The 14678-nt window shown below is 48.7% G+C and overlaps 1 protein-coding gene across 6 annotated transcripts in view; it reads left to right on the plus strand.

Annotated features, from left to right (window-relative positions):
* The window catches only part of LOC117411756 (filamin-B), a 142023-nt gene that overhangs the window by 86611 nt on the left and 40734 nt on the right, over nucleotides 1-14678 (plus strand). For 4 of the 6 annotated variants that reach the window (XM_058988936.1, XM_058988931.1, XM_058988933.1 and 1 more), the window contains 12 exons: nucleotides 207-324; nucleotides 549-811; nucleotides 1166-1763; nucleotides 3735-3908; nucleotides 5643-5805; nucleotides 6140-6300; nucleotides 8667-8834; nucleotides 10032-10155; nucleotides 10452-10605; nucleotides 11748-11937; nucleotides 12122-12369; nucleotides 14318-14407. In XM_058988936.1, the coding sequence (XP_058844919.1) occupies nucleotides 207-324; nucleotides 549-811; nucleotides 1166-1763; nucleotides 3735-3908; nucleotides 5643-5805; nucleotides 6140-6300; nucleotides 8667-8834; nucleotides 10032-10155; nucleotides 10452-10605; nucleotides 11748-11937; nucleotides 12122-12369; nucleotides 14318-14407 (2451 nt within the window). The remainder of the gene's footprint in view (nucleotides 1-206; nucleotides 325-548; nucleotides 812-1165; nucleotides 1764-3734; nucleotides 3909-5642; nucleotides 5806-6139; nucleotides 6301-8666; nucleotides 8835-10031; nucleotides 10156-10451; nucleotides 10606-11747; nucleotides 11938-12121; nucleotides 12370-14317; nucleotides 14408-14678) is intronic. The other 2 variants (XM_058988932.1, XM_058988934.1) reach the window with 1 other exon arrangement.

Raw genomic sequence — 14678 nt, forward strand, 5'->3', positions numbered from 1 at the left:
TGTGAGTGATGTGATGTGTTTCTCAGTGTGAGTGGTGTGATGTGTTTCTCAGTGTGAGTGGTGTGAATGGTGTGATGTGTTTCTCAGTGAAAGCAGTGTGAGTGGTGTGATGTGTTTCTCAGTGAAAGCAGTGTGAGTGGTGTGATGTGTTTCTCATGCGCGAGGCTGCAGTGAACCCAGTTTCTCACGCCTGGTTCCTCCTGCAGGGCAGTCTGGGAGTGGTGGTGATGTACGGGGGGGATCCCATTCCCAGGAGCCCGTTCAGTGTGGGCGTGGCTGCACCGCTGGACCTGAGCAGAGTGACAGTGAACAACCTGGAGAGTCGTGAGTACCTGCAGAGATTCACCTGGAGCTGCGAGAGTCCGCAGTCTTTTACATTTCTAAATGTAGCACTGTGGAGTGTTTACTAGACTTGGGGAATACCGCAACAGAACCCTCATTATGCACTTGCTTCCACATGGGTCCTGTGATAACATTGGAGCGGCTTTTGAAGGCTGCTCTCATGGGAAGCTGTCTGCCTCTAACCTGGCCCTCTCTCGCTCACCCAGGTGTGGAGGTTGGCAAGGACCAGGAGTTTTCCGTGAGCACGAAGGGGGCAGGAGGGCAGGGCAGGCTGGAGGCTGTGATCACCAGCCCGGCGAACAAGGCCGTGCCCTGCGTGGTGGAGCCCCAGCCTGGCAAGGACAGCAGCCTGGTCAAGTACATCCCCAAGGAGGAGGGCTTCTACTCACTGGACCTCAGCTACGACGGGAGCCCTATTCCTGGGAGCCCCTTCCTCGTGGAAGCCACTTTACCCCCAGACCCTTCCAAGGTAACCTGCTTCTTTACTTGGGGTGTAACGCTCTTGTAGTGTCACACTACGATACGTATCATGATGTGCATGTTGGTACGATATCGTTTATCATGATGCATGCAATGGTCCAGGGGTGCTGTAATGCACTGTGTTGCAGTGTGTCCCTGGTACAGAGGTGCTGTAATGCACTGTGCTGTAGTGTGTCCCTGGTACAGGGGTGCTGTAATGCACTGTGCTGTAGTGTGTCCCCGGTACAGAGGTGCTGTAATGCACTGTGCTGCAGTGTATCCCCGGTACAGGGGTGCTGTAATGCACTGTGCTGTCTCCTCGCAGGCCCAGTAAAGCCGCTTCCTCTGCTTGCTTGTCCTCCAGGTTAAAGCCTACGGGCCGGGTCTACAGGGGGGTTTGGTTGGGAGCCCGGCTGAGTTCATGATCGACACGAAGGGGGCTGGGACGGGGGGCCTGGGGCTGACCGTGGAAGGGCCCTGCGAGGCCAAGATCGAGTGCTCGGACAACGGGGACGGGACCTGCTCGGTGTCCTACCTGCCCACGGAGCAGGGGGAGTACCTTGTCAACATCCTGTTCCAGGAGGTGCACATCCCTGGCTCACCCTTCAGTGCTGACGTGACTCTGCCCTTCGACCCGGCCAAGGTGGTGGCGTCGGGTCCGGGGCTGCAGCGGGGGAAAGTGGGAGAGGCGGGGCTGCTCAGGGTCGACTGTTCCAGGGCAGGGCCGGGGGAGCTGGCTCTGGAGGCAGTGTCGGACTCGGGGGCCAAGGCTGAGCCCCACATGGAGGACCACGGCAACGGGACGTACACAGCCACCTACACCCCGCTCCACGCAGGCATGTACACGCTGCTGCTCCGCTACGGGGGCCAGGCCGTGCCCACGTTCCCAGCCAGGGTGCAGGTGGATCCTGCTGTCGACACCAGCAAGGTCAAGGTGTACGGCCCCGGGGTGAAGGGAGAAGGTAGGACACGCTGCTTCGCTTTCTCAAGCATGTTTCAGGACTGTGCCAGGATCTTCCCCATATTATAAATCCATATGATTCATCCAGAACTATACAGTGTTTGAACATGTAGTATTAGCTACTAAAAGAACACGTGTACAATTATTTCCACTAGAAGAGTCTGTTTCAAGACATGAGAAAGGCTTCTAGTGAAAACATTTGAGAATTTGAGTACAGTGCTTGCTCTTTATTTAGCTATCTTACACATCAGAAAGCAGAAAACAATGAATTGGTGAAGGACCCTATACAGTGTATATGTTCACGTTACTGAAATTATGGTCTAACGGTGAATTCATCTCATTTGTGAATCATGAAATATCGAGTATTACTACATTGATGCTACTTCTGTCCATCTCCAGAATTGTACCTGCGTGTCACACTTACATTGTTATATAGCCTGGCTTGGGGAGGTGTTTGTAGTGCATTGTTATATAGCCTGGCTTGGGGAGGTGTTTGTAGTGCATTGTTATATAGCCTGGCTTGGGGAGGTGTTTGTAGTGCATTGTTATATAGCCTGGCTTGGGGAGGTGTTTGTAGTGCATTGTTATATAGCCTGGCTTGGGGAGGTGTTTGTAGTGCATTGTTATATAGCCTGGCTTGGGGAGATGTTTGTAGTGCATTGTTATATAGCCTGGCTTGGGGAGGTGTTTGTAGTGCATTGTTATATAGCCTGGCTTGTTATACCTGAGGGAAGGGGTTCAACTTTATTACAGCTTTCAGGAAACTCAGCAGAGGCGGACTTTCTTATAGGCAGATCTGCTGTAAGAAAGCCAGTGTGTTTCAATTCCAGTCAGACTGTTTTAAAAGCAAGTCAAAGGGACAGCTAAAATGGGGATAAACAGGTATGCATTGATACAACACGTAGAAATCTAGGGATTTCATTGATTACAATATTGCTCAATGATAAAAAATAGTGTGTTTACAGTGAATATGTGCAACACATTGTAACAACTCAGAACAATAGAAAGCTATACACATGCATGGCAGTGTTCTGTGTGCTGTGTGAGGCTGCAGGGTTTATATTCTGAACATTTCAATAGTGAACAGCAGCTTGCTTAGGTAGAAACATTTGAATCTTATGCTTTTATTTCCCAAAGTGATATTACGTGGGGTGGAGATCAGTTGTATAAGTGATAAGTGTGAGTGATATTAACTGGAGTGTGATCATTCGCACAGAGATCTAATCAGGAGCGTGTCCTCATTGACTCCCATTGTATTCCAACTCGGACGCTTCAGTGTGGGGATAAGAAGCGCAGGGCGATTTTAACAAGAGTCATATTAAAGAGGTTTGACTGACAGTGATTCCTAAAAACAGCATTATATTGAAGATGATGCATAGAATAAATAATTTAATACAATGTGCGTGGTTTGGAGAAACTAGCATTATTTGACTTGGAAAATACATGTTTTTTTACCAGCCTAATATACTCTATACAATTGCAGAAATAAAGACTTGGTGCTGCATTTTTAGATATGTCGACAGCATTGTGTTGAAACTGGGTGTGATTGTTCATTAGCACAAGTTCTTGAGAGTAGCAGAACCCAGGTAATTGAGACTTACTTATTCATGCACTCTGGATGGCAAATGAAGGCTGTATGTTAGCATCCACTTGCCCTAATTTGATAAAACCAATGAATATTTCTTACAGAAAGTCATTCAACATATTGTTGCTACGTCTGTCTGTCTGTAATACTTGCATTCTTTTAACCTTCGTGTTCAGAAAATCCATCATTAAAGTGTGATGACACCTGGTCCAAACTCTCTGTACCATTTACACATACTTGAGATCTATACGTGATTCTAAGCTGCTGGTAAAAGCTATTTCTTGGGGATAGTTTGTTAGAACTTCCTTGGACTTGGCACGGCCAAAGATAAAGAGTTCAGAGAGTAATTGTTCTCCTCTTGGAATCATTTCTTTTTCTTTGATTCAGGAGTTTTCCGGGAAGCCACCACGGATTTCACGGTGGATGCTCGCTCCCTGACGAAGGTGGGAGGGGATCACATTAAGACCCGCATCACAAACCCCTCGGGGGCGCAGACAGACTGCGTGATCAAAGACCAGACTGACGGGACCTACGCTGCGGAGTACACGCCATTCGAAAGCGGTGAGCAGCACAACCAATGGCCTCTTGTTCTGGATAGAGGGTTGCTATCCCTGCACACATGTGTTCTGACATGTTTCAGTCCTGCACCACTATTTACAAATGTTCAAATCAATCCAAGTCTTTCACAGGTTAGAGTCATAAGCTTTTATACAAACATCCATTAAAACCCCGGAATGTGCTGCAAGCTGTCACACACATAATAAGCTGGGGTGCAGCTCCCTGCTGTTTCCATTGTAGAGCAGTACAGGTGAGAGGCTCTTTCTAAGAAAGCTCTTGGATTGCATGTAACACAGCTGCAGCTTGTTGCAGTATTGTTTGTGGAGAGGGGGGCGCACCTGTCTGCAATGCAGAGTCTCGAGGGCTCCTCTGCCTTCCTTCTTTAACTCATCCCGGTTGTGTAATCACGCTGCAGAGGAAGCTCCTGCTTCATTACCAACAGGGTCCTGTCAGGGAATCCATGCAGGACAGCCTGTGTTATTGATCGCTCTGTTAATGAAGCTCCTCTCTGTGATACAGTTCAGTGAATCCATGCAGGACAGCCTGTGTTATTGATCGCTCTGTTAATGAAGCTCCTCTCTGTGATACAGTTCAGTGAATCCATGCAGGACAGCCTGTGTTATTGATCGCTCTGTTAATGAAGCTCCTCTCTGTGATACAGTTCAGTGAATCCATGCAGGACAGCCTGTGTTATTGATCGCTCTGTTAATGAAGCTCCTCTCTGTGATACAGTTCAGTGAATCCATGCAGGACAGCCTGTGTTATTGATTGCTGTGGCTCCTCTCTGTGATACAGTTCAGTGAATGCATGCAGGACAACCTGTGTTATTGATCGCTGTGTTAATGAAGCTCCTCTCTGTGATACAGTTCAGTGAATCCATGCAGGACAGCCTGTGTTATTGATCGCTCTGTTAATGAAGCTCCTCTCTGTGATACAGTTCAGTGAATCCATGCAGGACAGCCTATGTTATTGATTGCTGTGGCTCCTCTCTGTGATACAGTTCAGTGAATGCATGCAGGACAACCTGTGTTATTGATCGCTCTGTTAATGAAGCTCCTCTCTGTGTACAGTTCAGTGAATCCATGCAGGACAGCCTGTGTTATTGATCGCTCTGTTAATGAAGCTCCACTCTGTGATACAGTTCAGTGAATCCATGCAGGACAGCCTGTGTTATTGATCGCTGTGTTAATGAAGCTCCACTCTGTGATACAGTTCCTTTTAACGTCTTCAGGACCGGAGAATTTGAAGTGACACAAAGGAGCATCTTTTTTTCCTGATGTTTTCAAAGGTTCCAGTTCCTATAAATCTGGTGTGTAAACTCTGCCGGTGTACTGTAGAATTAATTTTACAGACATGCTATTTATACTTCATTCATGCATTCTAGAGTGAAACGTTTGCGTTTGGCTGTAATCCAATATAAAGATTTTCTAAATATGTGTGACCTCTCAGGTACTGTGCACTTATTACGCGAGTATGAGGACCCTCTCTATGTGCATGCATCGGTTCTATTTCAAATGTATAATCACAATAGTTTAGTAGCAAAATACAGCTACTATAAAGCCAATGTATACCATACAACATGTTTTTTTAAACCACACATTCCGGTTCAGGATCTGTGAATATGTGGAGGTTCGTATCTGTATGAAGTAGCATGTGAAGTGGTATATAGAGAGATGTCCTTGTTGATGAACCCGATGGCACTTTCTTAGTGTTTCTCCCCTGGCGCGTGTTTTGCAGGTGTGCACGCTCTTGCCGTGATGTTTGATGACGTGCCGGTGCCAGGCAGCCCGTTCCAGGTTGGCGTGGCAGAAGGGTGTGACCCGCGGCGTGTGCAGGCTCACGGGCCAGGGCTGCAGGAGGCGCTGACCCACAAACCCAACAAATTCACCGTCGTCACAAGGTACCCTGTCACTGCCCAGCCTGCCCAGTCTGTTTTCCTTTTGAAATGCACCACATAGTATTTTGCCCCATTTCATTTTACAAGCATGTGAAATTCTATCCTATGCCAAGAGGCACAGATCTCCTGGCAGACATTGAGTGGTCTGCTGGGACCGTACAAAGACCTGCGAGTGATGTCTGAATAAGTTTACCAGTGTCAGTGTTTCTTTGCTGTTTCGGGGGTCGCAGAGCCTCCCCAGGGCAGAATGGAAGCCCAGAGTGTTCCTAGTTCAGTCCCTGGCGCTCGGGGGCTGCATGCTTGTCTTGACAGGACCTTCACTCTCCACTCTCCGCAGGGGGGCTGGTATCGGGGGGCTGGGGATCACCGTGGAGGGCCCCTCTGAGTCCAAGATGTCCTGCAAAGACAACAAGGACGGCAGCTGCAGTGTGGAGTATACTCCCTACACCCCCGGCATGTACGATGTGAACATCACCTACGGAGGCCAGCATGTTCCAGGTAGGACCACACACATAGTGTTCCAGGAGATTCCCATCCTGGAATCTAATAAACCAACAAGGCTCATTACAGCATTACCATGTTCCAGGTAAGACCACACACATAGTGTTCCAGGAGAATTGCATTGTGAAATCTAACAAGGCTCTACAGTATTACTGCTAGAAATGTCCTGTTCTATTTCTTGAGTGCTCTTTTGATTTTCAGTCTTGGATAGATCTAGAGCAGCGGTTCTCATGAATTTTAAAGGACCACATTTGCAGCATTGAAACCTGACCAGGGGTCGCAGTAGGTGCAAATCAGTCTGTTTTGAGTGATGTGTAAACATCCTGGCCTCTCGTTTGCCTGTGCATGCCCGAGCGCCAGTACTTCCTCATGACAGACCATGCTGTATTCCACCCATCGAACCCAGACACATAGCTGAGCGATCTCACAATTAGCAGTTGACTCATCTAATGTAATGCTAAAGCCAGGCTTCAATTGATTGCAGCAATCAGACAGTTAGAAATGTCATCAGATATGTTGGTAATGCACCTAGCTACAGTGTCATTGCTCAGTTGTTAGCTAACAAAATGTCAGATGCTTCAATAAAAAACCTCTTTCAGGGCTTGAACCTGAACCTTCCGAGTGACGCATCCGGTAAAGGCGCTCCGCGTGGAATGCAGGATGCGCCCTATAGCCTGGGCGTCGCCGGTTCAACATCTCACATTGCAAGCTTTTGCTCTGGGCGCACGAGAACCTCCAATCACTACTCTCCTACTCTCAAGGAGAGTTCCCAGCGCCTCAGAGTGGAGGCTTCACCCCGAGATGGTGAGCCTCATTTGGGAGATTCAGGAGAGCAGAGATGAACCTCTTTGCCTCCCAGGAATCAACCCACTGTCCCCTCTGGTTCTCCATAATAGGAGGCAGGGAACCACTGACGATAGATGCCTTGGCATACCAGTGGCCGAGGCAACTGTTATATACCTTCCCACCGCTCACCCTGCTTCTGCTGTATGGAGAAAATCAGGCAGGACTGGACCAAAGTGCTCCTAGTAGCCCCTTATTGGCCCAGGAGACTCTGGTTTTCAATCCTAATGCTGCTCCTGAGCAGCCAGCCGTGGAGACTTCTGACGCACCGTGACCTGCTCAGCCAGGTGCGGGGGAACTTATGGCATCCTGACCCATCGAGCCTGCAGCTCTGGGTCTGGCCCCTGAACTGCTGCATTTCAGCTGTCTGGGACTTTCCAACAGGGTTATTGACAGCCTGCAGAATGCCAAAGCACCTTCCAGGCGTTCCCAGTACGACCCCACGACCTGTCCCATGGCAGCTGTACTGCAATTTTTGCAGGACCTGTTTGACGATGAGAAATCACCCTCTACATTTAAAGATTTATCTGGCAGCTATTTTTCAGCTTGCCATGTCAAAAGTGCAGTTTTTGAAAGGGGCTTGGTTGCTTTGGCCACCTATGAAGGACATTGTTCCTCACTGGGGGCTAAACGTGGTGCTTAATGCACTCATGAAGCCTCCATTAGAGACCATGCTTTCATTTGAGCGTAAATATTTATTGCTCAAAGCGGCTTATTTGCTTGCTATCACCTCTGCAAAGCGGGTGAGTGAGATGCTGGCATTCTCCATTGCATTTTTACAGAGGTCACACTCCATACCATAGAGGCCAGTGAATTCTTCTGAGCACGAGCATGCCCTTGTAATGTATTCTAATAGAGGCCAGGGTATTCCTCTGAGCACGAGCATGTCCTTGTAATGTATTCTAATAGAGGCCAGTGAATTCCTCTGAGCACGAGCATGCCCTTGTAATGTATTCTAATGCGTCTGAAACTGTGATATTCCTGAGGAAAGCACAGTGAGACGGAGCATGAGAAAGCGCTATGTAGCCAAGACGTGGGGAATCTTAAGAGCGCATGGCTAAATGTGTGGATCTATTGTTTGGGGTCGAGTGCTGGCAAGCAGACAACATGAAACACTGACATGAAGTCTGGGATCAGCTGTTATCAAGTGGTGCTCAGATTACTTGACACACCGATTCACTGCTTTCAGTTGCTTATTACACTTCAAACTACTGTAATTGAACTGATTTTCATTTACAATGCCACTGCCCAATACTACTGGTAACAGAATATATTATTTCATACATCAAGAAATACAAAGTATTGACGGCTACTAATGCACCTCAGAGCACACACACACCCACAGTGACATATGTTAAGCTATGTTTGTCTAATGCATAGAACTGGAATTCCTAATGCAATGAAGCTTACCTGGAACACAGGAAGAAAACAAGGACAGGAGACCAAGCCCCTGTGGCTGTGTGTGTCAGTAAGTGTGTGATTCCAGCTAACAGACCCCCTCTCTCTGCTTCGCCCTGCAGGCAGCCCCTTCAAGGTCCCTGTGAAGGACGTGGTTGACCCCAGCAAGGTGCAGCTCAGCGGACCTGGCCTGGGCTCGGGAGTGAGAGCTCACATCCCTCAACACTTCACTGTGGACTGCAGCAAGGCAGGGTCTGCGCCCCTCAGTGTCTCTGTGCTCGCCCCTCGAGGTACGTGTGTGTATGTAGGGGGGGGGGGGGGGGGAGAGCTGGGATAGAGCTCCTTCAGTACTTCACCAAACCCCTCAGTGTCTCTGTGCCCTCCATCTCGAGGTACAGAGCTCCTTCCTCACTTTCATTCCAGCGCAGACTCGGGAGCGGCGAAGACGAGCACACTTTTGTCCTCTGAAACGTGTGCCGTCAGCCGACCGCTTCTTTTCACTCTGCAGGCCCGCCATGCAGCCAACCAAGAGCTACAGCGTCGGAGGACAACGCAGCTCTGGTCGGCAGTGGAATAGCCTGGACTCGAACCGGCGACCTCCAGGCTATAGGACGCATCCTGCACTCCACACGGAGCGCCTTTACCGGATGCACCACTTGGGAGCTCCCTAAAATGTTAACAGATTTGAAGAATGGGATGATCTGTACAGTGTAACTAATCAGTCAGCAGCAGCAGCAGATTTGTTTATGTTCAGCATTAATGGCACAGCCAGCGTTATCCTGGGGTGAGATTCAGGTAATCTGCTCGATGTCTGTCACTTCTGATTCATGCCCTGTCCTGTGTTATGAATGAAGGCAATGTTTCTGTTTGTTTTTACACTTGAATCCTTCTTACAGTTTGATCACCCCCATAATACCAAACACACACCCACAGACGCACACAGAGTACATGCTTCATAGACATCAGAATCTTCAAGGCATTCATTATGGAACAACTAACTATAGGAGAAACTTGTATAGATACAGAGCAAAACCAAAATCCTGCCTTGTATGGTGTTCAGTCCCATTACACCTACCCACCCCCATAATCCACCTCATTTCATTGCCTGATGTCTTTAATGAGGTGCACTGCACTTCAGAAGTTTTATATTTTTTTCACATTTGACCAAAATTGACTTTGGGGTTCCAAATATTTCAGTGATGTCTGTGAAGCCTCCTAATCCCACACTAACACTGCCCCAGAGCAGCCCCAGAGCAGCGCCAGAGCAGCGCCAGACCAGCCCCAGACCTGCCCCAGACCTGCCCCAGACCTGCCCCAGACCTGCCCCAGACCTGCCCCAGACCAGCCCCAGAGCAGGTGCTGACGACACAGTAGCAGTATTTTGTTTGTAGCAGCGTGCGTTTCCTTCCTCTCGTGACAAGCCCTGTGAGATGGCAGTGTGAGCGTGTCTGTGCCTCAGGGCTGATGATTGCTGTGTTTGTCTGCAGGAGTGGCAGAGCCAGTGGAGGTGGTTCACAATGGGGACGGGACACACACTGTGGCCTACACTCCCTCCCTGGAGGGCCCGTACACTGTGTCTGTCAAGTACGCTGATGAAGAGGTCCCCCGCAGGTAGGGATGGGTCGATACACACTCTGCTGGAAAACTAACCTGTGGAAGAAGTCAGACTGAACCACAGAATCCAGAACCATGTTGGACCGCAAGTTTTCTAACAAGGTCACAGTCAAAGAAATACTCCCTATTAGTGCCCTGAACCTTTTTTAGTTTTTCACTATATATTTCCATCTACACAGTAGTCCTGCCTTATACAGACAGGCACATAACCCTGCACACTCACGCACACACTCTCACACTCCCAGAGCTGTGCAGAGCCTTCCTAACCTGCTTGTCCCTCTCTCGTCTTGCAGTCCTTTCAGAGTGAAGGTGCTCCCCACTCACGATGCTAGCAAGGTGAAGGCCAGCGGCCCTGGCCTGACCTCGGGACTCCCGGCCAGCCTGCCAGTGGAGTTCACCGTCGACGCCAGAGACGCTGGGGAGGGGCAGCTGTCAGTGCAGATCACTGTGAGCCTGGGGCTGGGACTGGGGCTGGGTGGAGAGGTTAACCATTAGCCTGCTGCATTGCTCCCAACAACCACATGCTCTGATCAGCAATTACAATGAAGTCTTGCACAAGAGAACTTTTATTTCCATTGTTTTGTTCCATTTCTCAGTAGCAGCAGTAATGTAATACACAGATCCTGGTCTCATTTGAGTAGAAGTGCAGATATTTCTGTGCTAAGGGCAATCCTATTCACAGCTCCAGGTTAATCAGACACTTGGACGCGCAGGACCAGCTTTATTTAGATAAACAGCAGACCTGAAGTGCACATGCTGATCCACTGTGCGGGGAGATGCAGCTGCTGCAATGGGATCAACTGATTGACCCAGGATATGTGAATACAAATATCAAAGCCAGGAATACACACAGTACAACACAGGACCCAATACACACAGAACAACACAGGACCCAATACACACAGAACAACACGGGACCCAATACACACAGTGCAACACGGGAACCAGTACACACAGAACTGTGGTCTGAGTTGTGGTCTGTGTGTGTTTCGCTGTGGTCTGAGTTGAGGTCTGTGTGTGTGTTTTGCTGTAGTCTGAGTTGAGGTCTGTGTGTGTGTTTTGCTGTCGTCTGAGTTGAGGTCTGTGTGTGTTTCGCTGTCGTCTGAGTTGAGGTCTGTGTGTGTGTTTTGCTGTCGTCTGAGTTGAGGTCTGTGTGTGTGTTTTGCTGTCGTCTGAGTTGAGGTCTGTGTGTGTGTTTCGCTGTCGTCTGAGTTGAGGTCTGTGTGTGTTTTGCTGTCGTCTGAGTTGAGGTCTGTGTGTGTTTCGCTGTCGTCTGAGTTGAGGTCTGTGTGTGTGTTTCGCTGTCGTCTGAGTTGAGGTCTGTGTGTGTTTCGCTGTCGTCTGAGTTGAGGTCTGTGTGTGTTTCGCTGTCGTCTGAGTTGAGGTCTGTGTGTGTGTTTCGCTGTCGTCTGAGTTGATGTCTGTGTGTGTGTTTCGCTGTCGTCTGAGTTGAGGTCTGTGTGTGTTTCGCTGTCGTCTGAGTTGAGGTCTGTGTGTGTGTTTCGCTGTCGTCTGAGTTGAGGTCTGTGTTTCGCTGTGGTCTGTGTGTGTCTCCTGGTCTAAAGGAAAGGTCTGTGTGTGTTTTTCAGGACCAGGAAGGCAAGCCGAAGAAGCCCAGTATCCATGACAACAATGACAGAACGTACAAGGTGTCCTACATCCCGGACAAGATCGGCCGCTACACCATCGTCATCAAGTACGGCGGAGATGAGATCCCTGCCTCCCCCTACCGCGTGCGCGCCACAGCCACCGGGGACGCCAGCAAGTGCACTGTGACAGGCAAGGAACCAGAGCGGAGCTACAGCCTCCATTCACTCTGTCTGCTGAGTGTGATCAACACTGTCTACAGCCTCCATTCACTCTGACTGCTGAGTGTGATCATCACTGTCTACAGCCTACAGGCTCGGGCGGGTGTGTTCATCGTGTTTTTACCTGACTGAATATCCTGTCCGTTCCTCCGCAGGGCCGGGGCTCGGGCCCACCATCAGGGTCGGAGAGGAAGTTGGCTTTGTCGTGAACGCAAAGGGTGCTGGGAAGGGTAAGGTGTCCTGCACGGTGGTGACCCCTGATGGGTCGGAGGTCGAGGCTGACGTCATCGAGAACGAGGATGGGACCTTCGATATCTTCTACACTGCCCCCAAGCCCGGGGCCTACGTGCTGTATGTGCGCTATGGAGGGGAGAGCATTCCCAAGAGCCCCTTCAGAGTGACGGTAAGGGCTTCCTGTTTATTAATATTGCCTGTGACAGAGAGGAACCCAAAACCTGAACACAGTCCCGACTGCAGCGTTGTAAAGAAGGAGCACTACAATAACAATAAACCAAAAACAAAACTCACTGCACCAAATTATAATTCTATTGTACATTGTTAAAATGCATCTGTAATGTCAAGGAGAGACTGAAATGATAGTTGAACTATCACAGACCCCTGATTGATTACAGCAGAGTCGTTACTGATTGATTAGAGCAGAGTCTGCACTGATTGATTAGAGTCGTTACTGATTGATTAGAGCAGAGTCTGCACTGATTGATTAGAGCAGAGTCTGCACTGATTGATTAGAGTCGTTACTGATTGATTAGAGCAGAGTCGTTACTGATTGATTAGAGCAGAGTCGTTACTGATTGATTAGAGCAGAGTCGTTACTGATTGATTAGAGCAGAGTCGTTACTGATTGATTAGAGTCGTTACTGATTGATTAGAGCAGAGTCTGCACTGATTGATTAGAGCAGAGTCTGCACTGATTGATTAGAGTCGTTACTGATTGATTAGAGCAGAGTCGTTACTGATTGATTAGAGCAGAGTCGTTACTGATTGATTACAGCAGAGTCGTTACTGATTGATTAGAGCAGAGTCGTTACTGATTGATTAGAGCAGAGTCTGCACTGATTGATTAGAGTCGTTACTGATTGATTAGAGCAGAGTCGTTACTGATTGATTAGAGCAGAGTCGTTACTGATTGATTAGAGCAGAGTCTGCACTGATTGATTAGAGTCGTTACTGATTGATTAGAGCAGAGTCGTTACTGATTGATTAGAGCAGAGTCGTTACTGATTGATTAGAGCAGAGTCTGCACTGATTGATTAGAGTCGTTACTGATTGATTAGAGCAGAGTCTGCACTGATTGATTAGAGCAGAGTCTGCACTGATTGATTAGAGTCGTTACTGATTGATTAGAGCAGAGTCGTTACTGATTGATTACAGCAGAGTCGTTACTGATTGATTAGAGCAGAGTCGTTACTGATTGATTAGAGCAGAGTCGTTACTGATTGATTAGAGCAGAGTCGTTACTGATTGATTAGAGCAGAGTCGTTACTGATTGATTAGAGCAGAGTCTGCACTGATTGATTAGAGTCGTTACTGATTGATTAGAGCAGAGTCGTTACTGATTGATTAGAGCAGAGTCGTTACTGATTGATTAGAGCAGAGTCGTTACTGATTGATTAGAGCAGAGTCGTTACTGATTGATTAGAGCAGAGTCGTTACTGATTGATTAGAGCAGAGTCTGCACTGATTGATTAGAGCAGAGTCGTTACTGATTGATTAGAGCAGAGTCGTTACTGATTGATTAGAGCAGAGTCTGCACTGATTGATTAGAGCAGAGTCTGCACTGATTGCTTCACTCGTTCTCCTGGATTCCCCTGCAGTAGCAACTGCAGTTGCCCGATGGCCTCTCCTTTCTTTGTGTGGTTTTGTAGTTTCAATCTACAGCACATGAGCTTGGGTTTGTATCTGGCATACAGCAGAGATGTACCACAGTGCACTCATACCAAGGGGCTGCGTGATCATCCAGTGCAGTCATCTACAGGTCAGGAATGTGTATAAAAGCAAGTTTATCAGATTAGACCAAGTGCAAGTTAAAAGTTTTGTAAGAGTGTCACTCTGTGAATGAGGTTTAATGGTGTTCTCACAGACAGGTGTGTGGTACAGTACACAGGGGGGTTCTCACAGGTGTGTGGTACAGTACACAGGGGGGTTCTCACAGGTGTGTGGTACAGTACACAACAGCAGGCTGACCCACTGAACTTCTCAAGTGTGGAGAATGGAAGTGCACACATATTGTACATCATTAAACTACTTAGGGAATTTGGATTCTGGTCATTTTGGGCTTAGACTATGTTTCAGTTTTCCTTTGTCACAGTAACCCCTCTCTTGTTCCCCAGGCAAGCGATGAAGTTCCCCTGGTGGAGCAGCAGACAGTCCAGCAGCAGCAGGCAGCCCCTCTGGCCAGCCCCCTCGGCTTCCAGCCCTGGGTACACGCTCCATATACTCTCCCCTCTCTCCCCCCCCACTCTCCCAGCCCCCTCGGCTTCCAGCCCTGGGTACACACTCCATATACTCTCCCCTCTCTTCCCTCCCTCTCTCCCAGCCCCCCTGTTTCCAGCCCTGGGTTCACACTCCGTATACTCTCCCCTCTCTTCCCTCCCTCTCTCCCAGCCCCGCTGTTTCCAGCCCTGGGTTCACGCTTCGTATACTCTCCCCTCTCTTCCCTCCCTCTCTCCCACCCCCCTGTTTCTACCTCTG

The sequence above is a fragment of the Acipenser ruthenus genome, chromosome 16 (assembly GCF_902713425.1).
Source record: "Acipenser ruthenus chromosome 16, fAciRut3.2 maternal haplotype, whole genome shotgun sequence".
NCBI lineage: Eukaryota > Metazoa > Chordata > Actinopteri > Acipenseriformes > Acipenseridae > Acipenser > Acipenser ruthenus.